Source organism: Cherax quadricarinatus, chromosome 39, assembly GCF_038502225.1.
Source record: "Cherax quadricarinatus isolate ZL_2023a chromosome 39, ASM3850222v1, whole genome shotgun sequence".
In the NCBI taxonomy this organism is placed as follows: domain Eukaryota; kingdom Metazoa; phylum Arthropoda; class Malacostraca; order Decapoda; family Parastacidae; genus Cherax; species Cherax quadricarinatus.
Genome location: NC_091330.1, coordinates 17,050,152 through 17,072,633, shown reverse-complemented (window position 1 = coordinate 17,072,633; position 22,482 = coordinate 17,050,152). Strand labels below are relative to the sequence as shown.

General features: G+C 39.1%; 1 protein-coding gene across 2 annotated transcripts in view; it reads right to left on the bottom strand.

Annotated features, from left to right (window-relative positions):
• Positions 1 to 855: 855 nt before the first annotated feature.
• LOC128686185 (RNA polymerase II-associated protein 3) overlaps positions 856 to 22,482 on the bottom strand; it is a 45,528-nt gene continuing 23,901 nt past the window's right edge. For both annotated transcript variants that reach the window (XM_053772987.2, XM_053772976.2), the window contains 4 exons: positions 4,991 to 5,218; positions 3,964 to 4,083; positions 3,111 to 3,291; positions 856 to 1,080 (listed from right to left, as the gene is read on the bottom strand). In XM_053772987.2, coding sequence (XP_053628962.1) covers positions 989 to 1,080; positions 3,111 to 3,291; positions 3,964 to 4,083; positions 4,991 to 5,218 — 621 coding nt within the window. In that variant the 3' untranslated portion in view covers positions 856 to 988. The remainder of the gene's footprint in view (positions 1,081 to 3,110; positions 3,292 to 3,963; positions 4,084 to 4,990; positions 5,219 to 22,482) is intronic.

Genomic DNA, 22,482 nt, shown 5'->3' with positions numbered 1-22,482 from the left:
ACAGATCCAATTCCCTAGATCAAGAGCCACTCACCAGCATCATGGAACCTCCCTCAAGGGGTGATGGTGAATGAACATTCTTTGTCATCATGTCTGGCAAGAAAAGGTTCTCTTACCATGGCGGGGAGACAACATTCACCGTCATTCATTCCATCACTGTCTTGAACCCAACAGGTTTAGTGCTTTCCCAATAAAAATACATTTGAGGAAGTGTATGAATGTGGAAGAGTAGTGAGATTAATAAACTGAGAAAGCCTTGACAGCAAATGGATTTGGTAGTTTAGAACAAAAAAGGGGGAAGATGTTAATAGAGAGGTGTAGGTGCCTGAAAAATAGAGAGGAGAATATTTTGAGTTGCAAAATATTCTCTCCAATGATTGATGATTTCATGTACTGGTTCAGTGCTTTCTTTGATTATAATAGTTCTAATAATTCATGCATTGGGCAGGAAGTAATAATGTACATTACATGCTTTGAGAAACCACGTAGATTACACACAGCTAATGTTAACTCATATTTGGAATTACCATGTACAGTGGACCCCCGCATAACGATTACCTCCGAATGCGACCAATTATGTAAGTGTATTTATGTAAGTGCGTTTGTATGTGTATGTTTGGGGGTCTGAAATGGACTAATCTACTTCACAATATTTCTTATGGGAACAAATTCGGTCAGTACTGGCACCTGAACATACTTCTGGAGTGAAAAAATATCGTTAACCGGGGGTCCACTGTATATGATATTGTATTGCAGTGAATATGCATAAATCGAGGGAAAACATGAATAATGTGCATGGAATACAACAGTGTATATGCCATAATAAAATTTTTAAATGGCAAGACAAAAAAAAAGATACAATTTTAAATTTACTGAAAAAATATTACAAAAAGAAATTTAACTTATGTACCCATAATAAAGAACATTATAGGGAAATATTCAGAAAATTAAATAACCACTGAAGGTTCGTAAGATCCAATGTGAAGAATTATGATTCATTGTCTAGCAAGTTCTTCAGGTTCCTGATTTGTGTGTTGTAAGATTCTTCTTCCTCACACTTCGATATCACATCATATATGACTGAAATGCAAATTATGTTTGTTTAGCATTATTAACAGGTAAACACGCATGACAAATATCTACAAAACTGTTGGTGATAACAGTATCTCGGGCAACATGGCAAATTATGGCAACATTAAACCTTTGCTCCTTGGGAGAAGCCAGTGCCATGGTCTTGGGTATGTGCCAGTCTGGTGATTGTAAAGAATGGTTTCCTTCAGTCGTGTAATGACCTCAGGGAAGATCAACCCTTGCAATGAAGATGTTCTGAATTGCTTCACTTACAATAAATATTCTCTACTGCATTACAGACGACCATACTGGTACGTTGTTTTTTCCTAGATGGGATTGTGTCCCCCATGCCAGAAATCTATGCTAGTATTACTTTTTTACATCAACAGCTGTCCCCTGCCATGGCAGGGTAACCCAAAGATGAAAACACATTCACCATCATTCATTCAATCACTAACTTAGTAGGCACTGCCCTTCCTATCTTCATAAATGTTGCCTTGCTCACACTTCAACATCATTATCTGTTACAAACTACCTAGTCTCAATTCACTCCTATCTAATACGTTCACATAATTCTGCTGGATGCTCAAGCCCCTACAGTTCAAAGCCTCCTTTACCTCTCCTTCCCTCCCTCCATTCCCACTGTTCCTGGATGACCACAACCTCTGTCGCCCACAGATCTATACACCCTCTTTGTCATCCTATTAGTTTCCATCCTCTCGGTATGATCAAACCACATCAACCTCTTCTTAGCCCTTTGAATTATATCTTTGGTGACTCCATCTCTTTTTAACAATTTCACTGTCCAAAGCCCCAAAATTAAGTGCTCACAGGATCCACATTTAAAAAATATAAATATATTTTTCCTAGGTATTAGGTTGGTAGACAGCAACCACCCAGGGAGGTACTACCGTCCTGCCAAGTGAGTGTAAAACAAAAGCCTGTAATTGTTTTACATGATGGTAGGATTGCTGGTGTTTTTTGTCTGTCTCATAAACATGCAAGATTTCAGGTATGTCTTGCTACTTCTACTTACACTTAGGTCACACTACACATACATGTACAAGCATATATATACACACCCCTCTGGGTTTTCTTCTATTTTCTTTCTAGTTCTTGTTCTTGTTTATTTCCTCTTATCATCATGGGGAAGTGGAACAGAATTCTTCCTCCGTAAGCTATGCGTGTTGTAAGAGGCGACCAAAATGCCGGGAGCAAGGGGCTAGTAACCCCTTCTCCTGTATATACTATTACTAAATTTAAAATGAGAAACTTTTGTTTTTCTTTTTGGGCCACCCCACCTCAGTGGGATACGGCTGGTGCGTTGAAAGAAAGAAAGAAGAAATATATTTTTCCAAGGAATGGAAACTTTCCAGTCCTTGGACAAAGACTGAGCCTTTCTTGCTGTATAGGTTTCTGATGCTGGAACAAATAAAATGTATCCTAGCCAGTGATATCCAATAATTTATATAGCTTTGAGGCAATTTGAAACATCCTGAATGACACTGTTGAGCTCCCTCTCCAGGAAACAGACTTTCATTATCATGTTAGAGGAAACATGTTCACGTAAGTTTGCCAGGAAAGGTCTTCTCCATATAGTGACCCGGCAGTGGCTCCCGAAATAATGTCGGAATCTACACAAGTGATGCACCATTTACAGCCCTATGGTAGGGGCACGGTGAGCATTCTTGTCAAGTGGAGTACTGCTTACAGCCCTATGACAAGGGTGCAGTTAGCTGTCTTCATTTACAGCCCTATGGCAGGGGCAGCCCAATGATAAGGGTACAGTGAGTCTTCTTCAGTGGTGTAGCAGTTAGCTACAATCATCATTGATGTTCTGGTGTCAGGGCCGGTGTTCTTGCTGGTAAAATGCTCTGTTTCATTTAAGCTACTCCTGGTATTCGGGCTGCAGCCCAAGTGCCAGAGCAAGTAAGGATGGTGGATCCCCTAGAGGAAACCATTCTTTATGATCACCAATCTAATATGTACCTTGACCATGGGCCCCAGTCTCAAAGAAAACGAAACAAAAATCTGCTTACCTTTTTTCTGACTCTCATTCAAGAACATGATATTAACTGAAAATCCACTTGATTGAGAGAATGCAAGTATATATTGAGCTGCTTGTAGAGGTGATATCTCTTCAGTCCTAAGGGTTGATATTACACTAATCAGGGTATCAGCATCTAAATCTGCACTGGTGAAGAACTTAGGCTGAATGATCTGCAGGTTAAAATAAGAGAATAATTCAACAACGCTATTAGATGTACCACCGAAGCTTTAATATTAAGAGACACTTTTGCCATCATTTACTCACTGTCTTGCAAAAAGCATGCCAGCTTTACATGTAGCTCAGATGACTCTCCAATCTGCAATATCCCTACCCCTCCTTCAGAGTGTAGGCACTATACTTCTCACCTCCTGGATTCAAATCTAGCTAACCAGTTTCCCCTGAATCCCCTCATAAATGTTACCTTGCTCACACTTGAACAGCATATCAGGTCATAATACCACTCACTCCAATCTAACAAGCTTACACATGCTTATTAGATGTCCAAGCCCCCTAGCACTCAAAACCTCCAACACTTCCTTGGATAACCCCTACCATTCTTTCCCTCTATTACAATTTATACACCCTCCAGGTCACCCTATTTTGCTCCAAACTTCCTCAACAAAGTCTTCTCAACCCTTTGGATAATACTTTTAGTAACCCCATACTGCCTAATCTCTAAACTATAAATTCTCTGAATAATATTTACACCACACATAAGATGCAACATTTACACTGCTTTCAGCCTCCTCCTAACTGCAATGACTAAAACTCACATATAAATATTAGATAAATGACCAAATGGTCAAGCTAGCAAATAAACTTTTTATTAATTCAATACAAACCTTTAAGTATTTAATAGCCTGAGAGACCTGATGAGACAGTTTATTCCAGTCCTCTGTAAACTGATGTGAAGTCCTAGGTGCAGATGGTAATGATACACTTGCTTGTGATTTATTTTCAGGCTATTAAAAGATAAACATTAACCAACATTAATAATGTATATTGCATTACTTCATGCTCATAATTTTCAAGTTAATGTAATAGTCAATTTTCTTTATTCAAGATAATCTTTGGGTAATTTTTCATCAGTTATTACTAATGTTTAACAACCAGCAATAAAGACATCCACTTAAATATCCTTTCACATACCATGTGATTGGGGGTATAAACCCAGAGAATCTCAAAAATCAAATCTTCAAGCTAAAGAGACTAAAATAAGTATTTTTTTATCTACCTAGAATAAATTACCTGTGTCAAATTTAAACTTAAAAACTTCCCTCATACTTCACCATATCTAACGAAGTTGAAATTTCTAGAAGGATATCTTTAGAATGTTTTGTACCCTCTGTCGTATTTTTTTTTTTTCAACAAGTCGGCCGTCTCCCACCGAGGCAGATAAATAGCCGGATTTGAGTCCTGGAAATGGGAAGTACAATGCCTTTACTTTAAAGGAGGGGTTTGGGATACTGGCAGTTTGGAGGGACTTCTAAACTGTCATATCTGAGTGCCTCTGAAAAGACAGTTATTATGTATGATTGAGGTGAAAGTGTTGAATGATGATGAAAGTATTTTCTTTTTGGGGATTTTCTTTCTTTTTGGGTCACCCTGCCTTGGTTGGAGGTGACCGACGTGTTGAAAAAAAAAATAGCCAAGGAATATTTACATCCAAATGAGTTACATTATTGACCTTTGTAGCTCTATAGTGTTGCTACATTGCAAATGAAAGAACTTTGATTGTAAGATTATATGTTTCCCTTACTTCAATGTAGTTCTTAGTACAGGCATTCACAAAACCTAATTCTTCTTGATTTTACAAACCTATAGTAAGCTTATTCTTCATAAATTACTAAATTTATATTAGTTTTGAACCTGAGACTGTAGTGTAGCTCTGCCTGGGTCTTCTTGCAAGGTGCCTACTGCATCATACTCTTTCTTGTCACTTGTGTCCTTCTCTGCCATAGAGGGCACTCTGTGCTCTGCCACAGATGGAACTGGATGTTTCTTGACAGTAGTCCCTTCTACTTCCAACAACAATGGGCATTCCAGGATGCTCGCTTTTGTGGCTATATCAACCACTGGGATTTTCTTCAGGGGTTTCTACAAAATAAAATAAGAGTAGAGTACTGTACCTTTCCTAACATACACAATAATGTTCCTGATCAAACATGTTCAAATTCCTAAATTGTTATTCAAATTAAAGTCTCAGTGTAAGAATCTGTGTGTGTGTGTGTGTGTGTGTGTGTGTGTGTGTGTGTGTGTGTGTGTGTGTGTGTGTGTGTGTGTGTGTGTGTGTGTGTGTGTGTGTGTCTGTGTGTGTGTGTGTCTGTCTGTCTGTCTGTCTGTCTGTCTCTCTGTCTGTCTGTCTCTCTCTCTCTCTGTCTGTCTGTCTCTCTCTGTCTGTCTCTCTCTCTCTCTCTCTCTGTCTGTCTGTCTGTCTCTCTCTCTCTCTGTCTGTCTGTCTGTCTGTCTGTCTGTCTGTCTCTCTCTCTCTCTCTCTCTCTCTCTCTCTCTCTCTCTCTCTCTCTCTCTCTCTCTCTCTCTGTCTGTCTGTCTGTCTCTCTCTCTCTCTCTCTGTCTGTCTGTCTGTCTGTCTGTCTGTCTGTCTGTCTGTCTGTCTGTCTGTCTGTCTCTCTCTCTCTCTCTCTCTCTGTCTGTCTGTCTGTCTCTCTCTCTGTGTCTGTCTGTCTGTCTGTCTGTCTGTCTCTCTCTCTCTCTCTCTCTCTCTCTACATACATACATACATACATACATACATACATACATATATATATATATATATATATATATATATATATATATATATATATATATATATATATATATATATATATATATATATATATTTCAACAAGTCGGCCGTCTCCCACTGAGGCAGGGTGACCCAAAAATGAAAGAAAATCCCCAAAAAGAAAATACTTTCATCATCATTCAACACTTTCACCACACTCACACATTATCACTGTTTTTGCAGAGGTGCTCAGAATACAACAGTTTAGAAGCATATACATATAAAGATACACAACATATCCCTCCAAACTGCCAATATCCCAAACCCCTCCTTTAAAGTGCAGGCATTGTACTTCCCATTTCCAGGACTCAAGTCCTACTATATGAAAATAACCGGTTTCCCTGAATACCTTCACTAAATATTACCCTGCTCACACTCCAACAGATCGTCAGGTCCCAAATACCATTCATCTCCATTCACTCCTATCGAATACGCTCACACACGCCCGCTGGAAGTCCAAGCCCCTCGCCCACAAAACCTCCCTTACCCCTTCCTTCCAACCTTTTCTAGGACAACCCCTACCCCGCCTTCCTTCCCTTACAGATTTAAATGCTCTCCATGTCATTCTACTTTGATCCATTCTCTCTAAATGACCAAACCACCTCAACAACCCCTCTTCAGCCATCTAATACTTTTAGTAACTCCACATCTCATCCTAATTTCCATACTACGAATTCTATCCTATCCAAGAAAATATTTAATGTTATTTAACTATTACTAGTACAGTGGACCCCCGGTTAACGATATTTTTTCACTCCAGAAGTATGTTCAGGTGCCAGTACTGACCGAATTTGTTCCCATAAGAAATATTGTGAAGTAGATTAGTCCATTTCAGACCCCCAAACATACACGTACAAACGCACTTACATAATTGGTCGCATTCGGAGGTAATCGTTATGCGGGGGTCCACTGTACATGATTACCACAAAATTTTAATACAAATAAATTTATTAAGCTAAAAGCAACGCTGACCATACCTGACTCTTATTAACGTGGTCGTTGGGGTGAACAGGTGTCTTTGAGCCCAAAGTTCCCCCGAGGAGTTCAATGGCACGATTAGCAATGACTTCATTAGTATTCATATTGGATTGTGTTCCAAACCCCTCTTCTGCCCTCTGACTAATACTTTTATTAACTCTACACCTTTTCCTAATTTCCACACTCCGAATTTTCTGCATAATATTTACACCACACATTGCCCTTAAACAGGACATCTCCAATGCCTCCAACCATCTCCTCGCTGCTGCATTTACCACCCAAGCTTCACACCCATATAAGAGTGTTGGTACTATTATACTTTCATACAATCCCTTCTTTGCCTCCATAGATAACGTTTTTTGACTCCACATATACCTCAATGCATGTTGCAACCCCTGAATGGGTTGCAATGATTATTATGTATATATATAATTATTACCTTTTCATTTAATTTTATATTGCTTATATTTGCGATAATAGCTAAATCGTAAATGTATTGCTTTATAATGTTATTTGACGTAGTTATGTTGTTAGGTAGGATGTAACATATTATGTGCTCAGTTCAAGTCTTGATTGTCTAACTACTGTAACAATCGCTCTTTGCTTGTTTCCCTGCCGGCTTCTTGTTGGGCAGCGACAGCAACCCACGGAGCTATCACGTGATCGAGGGGGGGGTGTCCTCACCTCGCCTGAAGTATTCAGTCTGCTGTAGACTCGCTTGGTGGTTGGACAGATTGTCTGTCTCATTATTCTTGTTAGTTCTGTAGAACTCTGTTCACAGAACATTGTATAGACTTAGTGATTTTCGACGTTGTACTGAGGTTGTGTATCTCATAGACACTCTGAGTAACCCAGGTCCTGAACTATAGCTTATGACCTAATTTGTACTGGTTTCTGTGTATTGTCAGTCGGGGATTTTCTTATGCTGAACTTAGATTCAGTAGTATGGGAGTTTTGTTGTTCAAGCAGACTGTTCTGGTTGCCAGTCGGTCAAGAAGTTAGTTTATGTGAGGACTTTGTCAGTCACTTGTTTAAGTCTAGTCGAGTCGTGAGACATAGAACTACAGTGGACCCCCGCATAACGATTACCTCCGAATGCGACCAATTATGTAAGTGTATTTATGTAAGTGCGTTTGTACGTGTATGTTTGGGGGTCTGAAATGGACTAATCTACTTCACAATATTTCTTATGGGAACAAATTCGGTCAGTACTGGCACCTGAACATACTTCTGGAGTGAAAAAATATCGTTAACTGGGGATCCACTGTACTTAGAGCACTTACACACATACACAAACTTACTTGTACATATTTGTAATATCTTATTAAATGTTAATGTACCAGACGGTACTTAAGAATTATAAATGTGATATGTGCTTTCAGCACAATAATATTGTACTCGAGAGATGTGATATTATTTTGATTACTGTGATTAATTTAATTTAATTTAATTTGATAATATACCTCTAGACTTAATAAATTTATTAAATTTTAATTTCTCTAGTTAGTAGCCTACCAATTGTAATCCTGAAGCACTATTGAATCATACTGAATTCTAATGGATAATTGGACAAGGATACTAACTACAGTGGACCCCCGCATACCGGACGCCTTGCATAACGGACAATCCGCATACCGGACGCTTTGATCGCTAAAATTTTGCCTCGCATACCGCCCAAAAACCCGCTCAGCGCCCTTCGTCCGAGACGCGTCCAATGTGCGGCCTGAGCCAGCCTCATATGTTCCGCCGGTGGCATTGTTTACCAGCCAGCCTCCGCGGTAACATTCAAGCATACAATCAGAATATTTCGTATTATTACAGTGTTTTCGGTGCTGTTTCTGGAAAATAAGTGACCATGGGCCCCAAGAAAGCTTCTAGTTCCAACCCTACAGCAATAAGGGTTAGAATTCCAATAGAGATGAAGAAAGAGATCATTGATAAGTATGAAAGTGGAGTGCGTATCACCGACCTGGTCAGGTTGTACAAGAAACCCAAATCAACCATCTCTACTATTGTGGGCAACAGAAAGGCAATCAAGGAAGCTGTTCTTGCCAAAGGTTTAACTGTGTTTTCGAAACAGAGATCGCAAGTGATGGAAGATGTTGAGAGACTCTTATTGGTGTGGATAAATGAAAAACAGCTAGCAGGAGATAGCGTTTCTCAAGCTATCATAAGCGAAAAGGCTAGGAAGTTGCATGAGGATTTAATTAAAAAGAGGCCTGCAACTAGTGATGATGTGAGTGAATTTAAGGCCAGCAAAGGTTGGTTTGAGAGATTTAAGAAGCGTAGTGGCATACATAGTGTGATACGGCATGGTGAGGCTGCCAGTTCGGACCACAAAGCGGCTGAAAAATATGTGCAGGAATTCAAGGAGTACATAGAAACTGAAGGACTGAAACCTGAACAAGTGTTTAATTGTGATGAAACAGGCCTGTTTTGGAAGAAAATGCCAAGCAGGACCTACATTACTCAGGAAGAAAAGGCACTCCCAGGACATAAGCCTATGAAAGACAGGCTTACTTTGTTGATGTGTTCCAATGCTAGTGGTGATTGCAAAGTTAAGCCTTTATTAGTGTATCACTCTGAAACTCCCAGAGCGTTCAGGCAAAAGAATGTCCTCAAGGATAATTTGTGTGTGCTGTGGAGATCAAACAGTAAGGCATGGGTCACTAGGGACTTTTTCTATAACTGGTTACACCATGCATTTGCCCCCAATGTCAAAGATTACCTAACTGAAAAGAAATTAGAACTTAAGTGCCTCCTGGTGTTAGACAATGCCCCTGGTCATCCTACAGACGTGGCAGAGCGACTTTATGGGGACATGAGCTTCATTAAGGTGAAGTTTTTGCCTCCTAATACCACTCCTCTCCTGCAGCCCATGGACCAGCAGGTTATTGCAAACTTCAAAAAACTGTACACAAAAGCTCTGTTTGAAAGGTGCTTTGTAGTGACCTCAGAAACTCAACTGACTCTAAGAGAGTTTTGGAGAGATCACTTTAATATCCTCAATTGTATAAACCTTATAGGTAAGGCTTGGGAGGGAGTGACTAAGAAGACCTTGAACTCTGCTTGGAAGAAACTGTGGCCAGAATGTGTAGACAAAAGGGATTTTGAAGGGTTTGAGGCTAACCCTGAGAGGAGTATACCAGTTGAGGAATCAATTGTGGCATTGGGGAAGTCCTTGGGGTTGGAGGTTAGTGGGGAGGATGTGGAAGAGTTGGTGGAGGAGGACAATGAAGAACTAACCACTGATGAGCTGATAGATCAACTTCAAGAGCAAGAGGCCAGACCTGGGGAAACTGGTTCAAAGGAGGGGAGAGAGAAATTGAAGGAATTGCCTACTACAAAGATTAAGGAAATGTGTGCAAAATGGCTTGAAGTGCAAACCTTTTTTGATGAAAATCACCCTCACACAGCTATTGCAAGCCGTGCTGGTGACTTTTACAATGACAATGTTGTGAACCACTTTAGACAAATCATAAAGGAACGAGAGGTACAGGCCACTATGGACAGGTATGTTGTGCGAAAGAAGTCCAGTGACTCTGAAGCTGGTCCTAGTGGCATTAAAAGAAGAAGGGAAGTAACCCCAGAAAAGGACTCGAAACCTCAAGTCTTAATGGAAGGGGATTCCCCTTCTAAACACTAACACTCTCTCCCCTCCTCCCATCCCATCAATCATCACCAGATCTTCAATAAAAGTAAGTGTCATGTAATTGTGCATGCCTTTTTCAGTTTGTGTGTATTAAAATTAACATTTCCTGTGGTAAAAATTTTTTTTTTTCATACTTTTGGGTGTCTTGCACGGATTAATTTGATTTCCATTATTTCTTATGGGGAAAATTCATTCGCATACCGAACATTTTGCATAACAGCCAGCCCTCTTGCACGGATTAAGGTCGCTATGCGGGGGTCCACTGTACTTGTTACGAAAACCCAGTAACAGGCTAGATGCTAGAAGGGCAGTCCTTTCTAGTATTCACTGGAGATCTCTAAGCTTTTAGAATCGCGTTTTTTGTACCAAATGGGGGCCTGTCCGGGAGCTCTTGATCCAAGGTGTTGGAGAAATTGTCCAGTTTGACATACTAGTAACTCTATGATCAAACACTTTGAGTACTTTCCTAATCTGAAGACTTTGAGTTTAGTCTTGTACAACATACCAGGTGGATGTATGTACCTGACTGAGTCTCTTGATCCAAGGAGATGGAAATACTGTTTATGAGTTGTAGCTCTAAGACAACTAACACTAAAATTCCTATCAAGATTATAGTTTCCCATAATCACTCTCTCGTAGTACACTTATTTTCGTGATGTATGCCAAAGTGAAACAGTTAATTGATACTCTGACTTTGTCTGAGTTGAGTACATTAAAACTTCAGACGTGTTGGCAAGTAGCCAAATATCTCGGTGTGACGTATAACAGGAATTACACCGCAGAAACTGTCAGAGCATTAATTAAAGATATATTGTTTCCTGCTCATACAGAGATGTCTGATTATGATTCAGATTCAGAAAGCCTAGTGTCACAATTAGGAAGTATGACTCTATTTGATGAAGTAGAAGAAAGAACAACTAAGGCAGAAGTGTCTGAGCCTAATGAACCTCCGCTCACACCTTCCCGCCTCACTGACACAATAGTACAGAGTGTAGCTGGTTGGATGACTCAGCCTAATACTAGCACAGTGTATGCTACACCTGTATATACTTATCCTAGACCAGATCTAGACTCTCTAGAGACTGCTGGACGAAGTTTCCGACCTAAGGACAGTCCAGAAAGACATGTTAATTTCCTTACTCCTCCATTACCCACTGGTCCTATCTCTCAGGAACAGTTTGAGAGGTTTGAACTCCTCATTATGTTGCAGACTGCACAAATAGAGGCTCAGAGGAAATTGAACGAAGAAGATTTCCAAAGAGAAAATGTTCGTCTTGGAAGACAACAGACTGATAGATCACAAGACACATTTAATGTGCAGAAAGCTGCATCCTTGGTTCCTAAGTTTTTTGAGAGTGACTTAGAGACACCTATTTTGATGTGTTTGAGAACCAGGCACGTGCTATGAACTGGCCACATAAGCACTGGGCAACCTTGTTGCATACAGCTTTGACAGGAAGAGCTCACACTTGTACTGCTGCTTTACCATTTGCCAAGTACATTAGTTATGACGCTGTCAAGCAAACTATTCTAGAGACGTATAACTTGTTACCTGTAAGTTATCAACGTGCATTTCGTATGTTACAACGACGACAAGATCAAACTTGTGTACAGTTTGCTCGTGAGATAAAAGTTGCATTTGAGAGATGGTCTAGAGCTGCTAAATGTAACAACTACGACAGCCTTGTTCAGTTGTTACTACATGAAGAGTTTAACAACTGTATGTCTGCTCACATACAAGAATATCTGATCGATCATACTACCTCGGATATTCTGGAAACTGCAGCATTAGCAGACAATTACGAGATTTCTCACAACCTTGTACGTACTAAAACACACAGAAACAAGGTAACTAAAAATTGTCCTAGAAGGTGGTAACCTAAATCAGCTGCTCATTGCCGGCCTGATGTACCTGCTACTGTAACTTCTCGTACCTTTACCAGGAAAACTCACAATCCTGAATCTGTCTCTGTGGCTAGACAGAAATCTGATATCGAGAAAAAGAAATTAAAATGTACATATTGTAACAGAAAAGGACATGCTAGAGAGTATTGCTATAAGTTCGAAAGAGATGCGAGAGACAGTCGTGCAGCTGGCGCCCCCACACAAGTCGTATCCTCTTCCGAGCAACAAAGGCACCAAAATCCTAGTAATACCTCTGATCCTACTGTTTTAGATAATGTTACTCAGGATAGACGACTAGCGTCAGAGAGTGTATCTGACGAAAAGATTCGTTCAGCGATGAGTCCTTACTTTTCAAGAGGTAGAATAGGATTTGACGAATCACATCTAACTGAGATAATTACTTTCAGAGACACTGGCAGTTATCTCACGTTATTAAGAGAAGATTGTACTGCGTGACGCAACACTGTCCTGCCGCAGACCCCCCCCTCACTACACACCTTAAGCTGTTTCATACTCAGATGTCCATACTGCATAGCATTCCACAACCACTACTTAAGAGTGGAATGCAGTCTCCTCTACTATGATCGAGCCTCAAAGTGCCCTGCTCATCTACGCTATCCTATCTCTACACTGATGTACATAACCACGAGTATGCAGAGATACGATACTGTGTACTGCCCTAGTACTAGGGGCATATCCTAGTGACAGACGCTGTGAAATGATAGAAGTGCTTGGCACAAGAGAGAGACTGATTAATATTTATATTAAATTGTATTGATATGAGTAATCAGTAATAATGTGAAAGACATTAATGCAACTCCTAGTGTGACCGTCTGTCGTGTTGGGGGGATGTTGCAACCCCTGAATGGGTTGCAATGATTATTATGTATTTTTTTTTTTTTTTTTTTTTTCAACAAGTCGGCCGTCTCCCACCGAGGCAGGGTGACCCAAAAAAGAAAGAAAATCCCCAAAAAGAAAATACTTTCATCATCATTCAACACTTTCACCACACTCGCACATTATCACTGTTTTTGCAGAGGTGCTCAGAATACAACAGTCTAGAAGCATAAACATATAAAGATACACAACATATCCCTCCAAACTGCCAATATCCCAAACCCCTCCTTTAAAGTGCAGGCATTGTACTTCCCATTTCCAGGACTCAAGTCCGACTATATGAAAATAACCGGTTTCCCTGAATCCCTTCACTAAATATTACCCTGCTCACACTCCAACAGATCGTCAGGTCCCAAGTACCATTCGTCTCCATTCACTCCTATCTAACACGCTCACGCACGCTTGCTGGAAGTCCAAGCCCCTTACCCACAAAACCTCCTTTACCCCCTCTCTCCAACCCTTTCGAGGACGACCCCTACCCCGCCTTCCTTCCCCTATAGATTTATATGCTTTCCATGTCATTCTACTGTGATCCATTCTCTCTAAATGACCAAACCACCTCAACAACCCCTCTTCTGCCCTCTGACTAATACTTTTATTAACTCCACACCTTCTCCTAATTTCCACACTCCGAATTTTCTGCATAATATTTACACCACACATTGCCCTTAAACAGGACATCTCCGCTGCCTCCAACCGTCTCCTCGCTGCTGCATTTACCACCCAAGCTTCACACCCATATAAGAGTGTTGGTACTACTATACTTTCATACATTCCCTTCTTTGCCTCCATAGATAACGTTTTTTGACTCCACATATACCTCAACGCACCACTCACCTTTTTTCCCTCATCAATTCTATGATTAACCTCATCCTTCATAAATCCATCCGCCGACACGTCAACTCCCAAGTATCTGAAAACATTCACTTCTTCCATACTCCTCCTCCCCAATTTGATATCCAATTTTTCTTTATCTAAATCATTTGACACCCTCATCACCTTACTCTTTTCTATGTTCACTTTCAACTTTCTACCTTTACACACATTCCCAAACTCATCCACTAACCTTTGCAATTTTTCTTTAGAATCTCCCATAAGCACAGTATCATCAGCAAAAAGTAACTGTGTCAATTCCCATTTTGAATTTGATTCCCCATAATTTAATCCCACCCCTCTCCCAAACACCCTAGCATTTACTTCCTTTACAACCCCATCTATAAATATATTAAACAACCATGGTGACATTACACATCCCTGTCTAAGACCTACTTTTACCGGGAAGTAGTCTCCCTCTCTTCTACACACCCTAACCTGAGCCTCACTATCCTCATAAAAACTCTTTACAGCATTTAATAACTTACCACCTATTCCATATACTTGCAACATCTGCCACATTGCTCCTCTATCCACTCTATCATATGCCTTTTCTAAATCCATAAATGCAATAAAAACTTCCCTATCTTTATCTAAATACTGTTCACATATATGCTTCAATGTAAACACCTGATCTACACATCCCCTACCCACTCTAAAACCTCCTTGCTCATCCGCAATCCTACATTCTGTCTTACCTCTAATTCTTTCAATTATAACCCTACCGTACACTTTTCCTGGTATACTCAGTAAGCTTATTCCTCTATAATTTTTACAGTCTCTTTTGTCCCCTTTCCCTTTATATAAAGGGACTATACATGCTCTCTGCCAATCCCTAGGTACCTTCCCCTCTTTCATACATTTATTAAACAAAAGTACCAACCACTCCAACACTATATCCCCCCCTGCTTTTAACATTTCTGTCATGATCCCATCAGTTCCAGCTGCTTTACCCCCTTTCATTTTACGTAATGCCTCACGTACCTCCCCCACACTTACATTCTGCTCTTCTTCACTCCTAAAAGATGGTATACCTCCCTGACCAGTGCATGAAATTACTGCCTCTGTTTCTTCCTTAACATTTAAAAGTTCCTCAAAATATTCTCGCCATCTACCCAATACCTCCATCTCCCCATCTACTAACTCCCCTACTCTGTTTTTAACTGACAAATCCATATTTTCCCTAGGCTTTCTTAACTTGTTTAACTCACTCCAAAATTTTTTCTTATTTTCATTAAAATTTCTTGACAGTGCCTCTCCCACTCTATCATCTGCTCTCCTTTTGCACTCTCTCACCACTCTCTTTACCTTTCTTTTACTCTCCATATACTCTGCTCTTCTTATAACACTTCTGCTTTGTAAAAACCTCTCATAAGCTACCTTTTTCTCTTTTATCACACCCTTTACTTCATCATTCCACCAATCACTCCTCTTTCCTCCTGCCCCCACCCTCCTATAACCACAAACTTCTGCCCCACATTCTAATACTGCATTTTTAAAACTATTCCAACCCTCTTCAACCCCCCCACTACTCATCTTTGCACTAGCCCACCTTTCTGCCAATAGTCGCTTATATCTCACCCGAACTTCCTCCTCCCTTAGTTTATACACTTTCACTTCCCTCTTACTTGTTGTTGCCACCTTCCTCTTTTCCCATCTACCTCTTACTCTAACTGTAGCTACAACTAAATAATGATCCGATATATCAGTTGCCCCTCTATAAACATGTACATCCTGGAGCCTACCCATCAACCTTTTATCCACCAATACATAATCTAATAAACTACTTTCATTACGTGCTACATCATACCTTGTATATTTATTTATCCTCTTTTTCATAAAATATGTATTACTTATTACCAAATTTCTTTCTACACATAGCTCAATTAAAGGCTCCCCATTTACATTTACCCCTGGCACCCCAAATTTACCTACTACTCCCTCCATAACATTTTTACCCACTTTAGCATTAAAATCCCCAACCACCATTACTCTCACACTTGATTCAAAACTCCCCACGCATTCACTCAACATTTCCCAAAATCTCTCTCTCTCCTCTACACTTCTCTCTTCTCCAGGTGCATACACGCTTATTATAACCCACTTTTCACATCCAATCTTTATTTTACTCCACATAATCCTTGAATTAATACATTTATAGTCCCTCTTTTCCTGCCATAGCTTATCCTTCAACATTATTGCTACTCCTTCTTTAGCTCTAACTCTATTTGAAACCCCTGACCTAATCCCATTTATTCCTCTCCACTGAAACTCTCCCACCCCCTTCAGCTTTGTTTCACTTAAAGCCAGGACATCCAGCTTCTTCTCATTCATAACATCCACAATCATCTCTTTCTTATCATCTGCACAACATCCACGCACATTCAGACTTCCCACTTTGACAATTTTCTTCTTCTTATTCTTTTTAGTAATCTTTACAGGAAAAGGGGTTACTAGCCCATTGTTCCCGGCATTTTAGTTGACTTTTACAACACGCATGGCTTACGGAGGAAAGATTCTTATTCCACTTCCCCATGGATATAAAAGGAAAATTAATAAGACCAAGAACTATTAAGATAAAATCAAAGAAAACTCAGATGAGTGTGTATAAATAAATGTGTACATGTATGTGTAGTGTGACCTAAGTGTAAGTAGAAGTAGCAAGACATGCCTGTAATCTTGCATATTTATGAGACAGACAAAAGACATCAGCAATCCTACCATCATGTAAAACAATCACAGGCTTCGTTTTACACTCACTTGGCAGGACGGTAGTACCTCCCTGGGTGGTTGCTGTCTACCAACCTACTACCTAGTATATATATATATATTAATTATATGTATATATTAATTATATGTATATATATTAATTATATTAATTATATGTATATATATAATTATTACCTTTCCATTTAATTTTATATTGCTTATATTTGCGATAATAGCTAAATCTTAAATGTATTGCTTTATAATGTTATTTGACGTAGTTATGTTGTTAGGTAGGATGTAACATATTGTGTGCTCAGTTCAAGTCTTGATTGTCTAACTACTGTAACAATCGCTCTTTGCTTGTTTCTCTGCCGGCTTCTTGTTGGGCAGCGACAGCAACCCACGGAGCTATCACGTGATCGAGGGGGGGGGTGTCCTCACCTCACCTGAAGTATTCAGTCTGCTGTAGACTCGCTTGGTGGTTGGACAGATTGTCTGTCTCATTATTCTTGTTAGTTCTGTAGAACTCTGTTCACAGAACATTGTATAGACTTAGTGATTTTCGACGTTGTACTGAGGTTGTGTGTCTCATAGACACTCTGAGTAACTCAGGTCCTGAACTATAGCTTATGACCTAATTTGTACTGGTTTCTGTGTATTGTCAGTCGGGGATTTTCTTATGCTGAACTTAGATTCAGTAGTATGGGAGTTTTGTGACTTTTGTGGAGGATCTGCAGATGGTCCCTACTTAGTGTCGTTATATTATCTCCTTGTTCCTGATTCTGTGTCGCAGTCGCTTGTTGTATTGCTATTGGGCTTAGCATTCTTTTTGTTGTTCAAGCAGACTGTTCTGGTTGCCAGTCGGTCAAGAAGTTAGTTTATGTGAGGACTTTGTCAGTCACTTGTTTAAGTCTAGTCGAGTCGTGAGACATAGAACTACTTAGAGCACTTACACACATACACAAACTTACTTGTACATATTTGTAATATCTTATTAAATGTTAATGTACCAGACGGTACTTAAGAATTATAAATGTGATATGTGCTTTCAGCACAATAATATTGTACTCGAGAGATGTGATATTATTTTGATTACTGTGATTAATTTAATTTAATTTTTCGGGCCACCCTGCCTTGGTGGGAATCGGCCAGTGTGACAAAAAAAAAAATTAATTTGATAATATACCTCTAGACTTAATAAATTTATTAAATTTTAATTTCTCTAGTTAGTAGCCTACCAGTTGTAATCCTGAAGCACTATTGACTCATACTGAATTCTAATGGATAATTGGACAAGGATACTGACTACTTGTTACAAAAACCCAGTAACAGGCTGGATGCTAGAAGGGCAGTCCTTTCTAGTATTCACTGGAGATCTCTAAGCTTTTAGAATCGCGTTTTTTGTAACAACGCACCACTCACCTTTTTTCCCTCATCAATTCTATGATTAACCTCATCCTTCATAAATCCGGCCGCCGAAACGTCAACTCCCAAGTATCTGAAAACATTCACTTCTTCCATACTTCTCCCCAATTTGATATCAAATTTTTCTTTATCTAAATCATTTGATACCCTCATCACCTTACTCTTTTCTATGTTCACTTTCAACTTTCTACCTTTACACACATTCCTAAACTCATCCTTTGCAATTTTTCTTTAGAATCTCCCATAAGCACAGTATCATCAGCAAAAAGTAACTGTGTCAATTCCCATTTTGAATTTGATTCCCCAAAATTTAATCCCACCCCTCTCCCGAACACCTTGGCATTTACTTCCTTTACAACCCCATCTATAAATATATTAAACAACCATGGTGACATTACACATCCCTGTCTAAGACCTACTTTTACCGGGAAGTAGTCTCCCTCTCTTCTACACACCCTAACCTGAGCCTCACTATCCTCATAAAAACTCTTTACAGCATTTAATAACTTACCACCTATTCCATATACTTGCAACATCTGCCACATTGCTCCTCTATCCACTCTATCATATGCCTTTTCTAAATCCATAAATGCAATAAAAACTTCCCTACCTTTATCTAAATACTGTTCACATATATGCTTCAATGTAAACACCTGATCTACACATCCCCTACCCACTCTAAAGCCTCCTTGCTCATCTGCAATCCTACCTGTTAAATTTGAAACTACCCAAGGTTTTAGCCTCAATAACCCTACTAGGCAGACTGTTCCACTCATCAGCTACCTTATTTCCAAACCAATACTTCCTTGTATCCTTTCTAAATATAAACTTCACTAATTTGAATCCATTATTGCAGGTTCTCTCTTGGAGAGATATACTCAAAACCTTATTTATATCCCCTTTATTGATACCCATCTTCCACTTATACACTTCGATCATGTCCCTGCTCATTTTTCGTCTAACAAGTGATTGTAATTTAAGGGTCTTTAATCTTTTTTTATTAAGAAGATTTCTAATGCTATGTATTAATTCAGTCATTCTGCACTGAATGTTTTCTAATGAATTTATGTCCATTCTGTAATATGGAAACCAGAACTGGGCTGCGTAATTTAGGTGAGGCCTTACTAATGATGTATAAAGCTGTAATAAAACCTCTGAACTTCTGTTTCTTACACTTCTTGATATATATCACAGTAATCTGTTTGCCTTATAACGTACGCTTAGGTATTGCTGTCTTGGTTTAAGGTTGCTGCTTATCATAACCCCCAAGTCCTTTTCGCAATCTGTATAGCTAAGTTCTACATTATTTAACTTAAAAGTGCTAGGGTTATGGACACTCCTGAGTTTCAGAACCTTGCATTTATCTACACTGAACAGCATCTGCCACTTTTCTGACCAGGTATTGAGTTTGTCTAAATCCTCTTGAAGTTCCCTGATATCTACATTTTAATCAATTATCCTACCTACCTTTGTGTCATCAGCAGATTTGCTCATATCACTTGTTACTCCCTCATCAAGATCACTGATATACAGTGGACCCTCGACTAACGATATTATTTCATTTTAGATGTCTGTTCGGGTGCCGTTACCGACCGAATTTGTTCCCATAAGGAATATTGTGAAATAGATTAGTCCGTTTCAGACCCCCAAAAATTCACGTACAAAAGCACTTACAAAAATACACTTACATAACTGGTCGAGTTGGGAGCTGATCGTTAGTCGAGGGTCCACTGTATATTATAAACAACAATGGGCCTACGACTGATCCCTGTGGAATGCCACTTGTTACAGATCCCCACTCAGATTTAACCCCATTTATGCACACTCTCTGCTTCCTGTCTGTGAGCCATGACTCGATCCATGACAGCACTTTTTCCCAATGCCATGAGCTGCCACTTTCTTTAACAGTCTTTGGTGCGGTACATTATCAAAAGCCTCACTAAAATCTAAATAAATATCAAATTCTTTATCGTGATCAACAGCTTCAAAAGCTTTACTGAAGAAAGTTAATAAGTAAGTTAGACAGGAACGGCCTCTCGTGAATCCATGCTAAGTATCATTAACCCTTTGAGGGTTTCGGATGTACTAGTACAGCTTACGCGCAGGGGTTTTTGACGTAGTACTAGTACGCATAAATTCTAGCACCCTCAAATATAGTGAGAGAAAGCTGGTAGGCCTACATACGAAAGAATGGGTCTATGTAGTCAGTGTGCGCAGTATAAAAAAAATCCTGCAGCACACAGTGCGTAATGAGAAAAAAAAACTTTGACCGTGTTTTTGGATTAAAACAGCGACTTTGCACTGTATTTTCGTATGGTATTTATTGTTGTATTCTAGTTTTCCTGGTCTTATTTTATAGAATGGAAGACATATTACAGAAATTGAGATGATTTTGACTGATTTTACAATGAAAAGTACCTTGAAATTGAGCTCAAATTAGCAGAAATGTTCGATTTTTACCAAAGATCAAAAGTAAACAAATCATGCCAAGCGTCCAATACACGTCAACTGGTGAGCCTAATATTCTTTGACAAGTGCCCTGATATTATTTATACCATTTCTACACTAATGCAGTAGTCTGCATAACAGTAAATCTTCTATTTTTTTGTGAGAATAAAAATTTAAAGTGGAAAGTAAAAGAATGTAAGAGGGGCGTGGGAACATGACTAATGAACAGAGGAAATGTTATTTTAGTGCCAGGAATGTCTTTCTTGTTTATTCTGGACTCTATTCGGAAATTGGCATCTGTTGAAATTTGTGCGAAATTGGCAAAATTGCTAAATTCTGACCACTGTATTGGATAGTTGAAATCGGTAAATGGGTGGTTTCTTGTACTCATTCGATAGAAAAAATAGAGTTCTAGCGAAATAGCTATGATTTTTATTGACTAGTACATTGGAATTGGCCGAAAATAGGGTTCAAAGTGGGCAAAATCGCTGGTGCGTAAACATAGTCGAGACCACAAACTTCGCGAGAGCATATTTCCTAAGTTTTCCATCAAATTTCATACTTTTGGTGTCATTATGACCGGGAAAAGATTCTCTATCTTTTCACAAGAAAAATAATTTTTTTTTTTTTGAAATTTGGCCAACCCTGAGAACAAGTCTCTGAGAGGACCTGTTGATCCCCAAAGGGTTAATCAGATTATGCTTATCCAGATGGCTTCTTATAATCTCAGCTATAACTGACTAGCAATTTGCCTACAATTGAGGTCAGGCTTATCAGGTGTTTGAAGAGATAAATTAAAAGTATTAGTTAATGGTTCACAGAGTTCCATTTTGCACTCTTTAAGAACCCTTGAAAAAAGCTCATAAGGACCTAGCGATTTATTTTGTTTCAGTCGGTCTATTTGTTTCAGAATCATTTCACTAGTGACTGTGATGTTATATAATTTATCTTCTTCAGGCCCAGTATAAAAATTAATTACTGGGATATTGTTTGTGTCTTCCTGTGTAAAAACCGAGAGAAAATAATTATTTAAAATTGAGCACATTTCATTCTCTTTGTCAGTAAGATGCCCATAGTTATTTTTAAGGGGACTTATCTTATCTCTTAACTTTTGTTCTATATACCTGGAAAAAACTTTTGGGGTTAGCTTCCGAATCCCTAGCAACTCTAATTTCATACTCCCGTTTAGCTTTTCTTATCCCCTTTTAACATCCCTCTTAATGTTAATATACTGATTCATAAGATGACCCTCACCTCTTTTAATGCACCTATAAATTCCTTTTTTCTGCCCTAAAAGATATTTGAGCCTATTATTCATCCATTTTGGGTCATTTTTATTCGCTCTAATTTCTTTATACGGGATAAATGTTCTTTGGGCAGCATGTATAGTGTTCAGAAAGCTGTCATATTGATAGCTCTCTTCGTTACCCCAGTCAACAGATGATAAGCGTTCTCTAAGCCCATTGTAATCTGGTAAGCGAAAATCTGGGACCATTACTGAATTATCCCTACTATCATACATCCATTCAATGCTGAAGGTAACTGATTTGTGATCGCTTGTGCCGAGTGCCTCTGTAATTTCTAAATTATTAAGAAGGGTTTCCTTGTTTGCCAGAACTAAGTCAAGCAGGTTATTTCCCCTTGTAGGTTCTGTCACAAACTGCTTCAAAAATCAATCCTGAACTA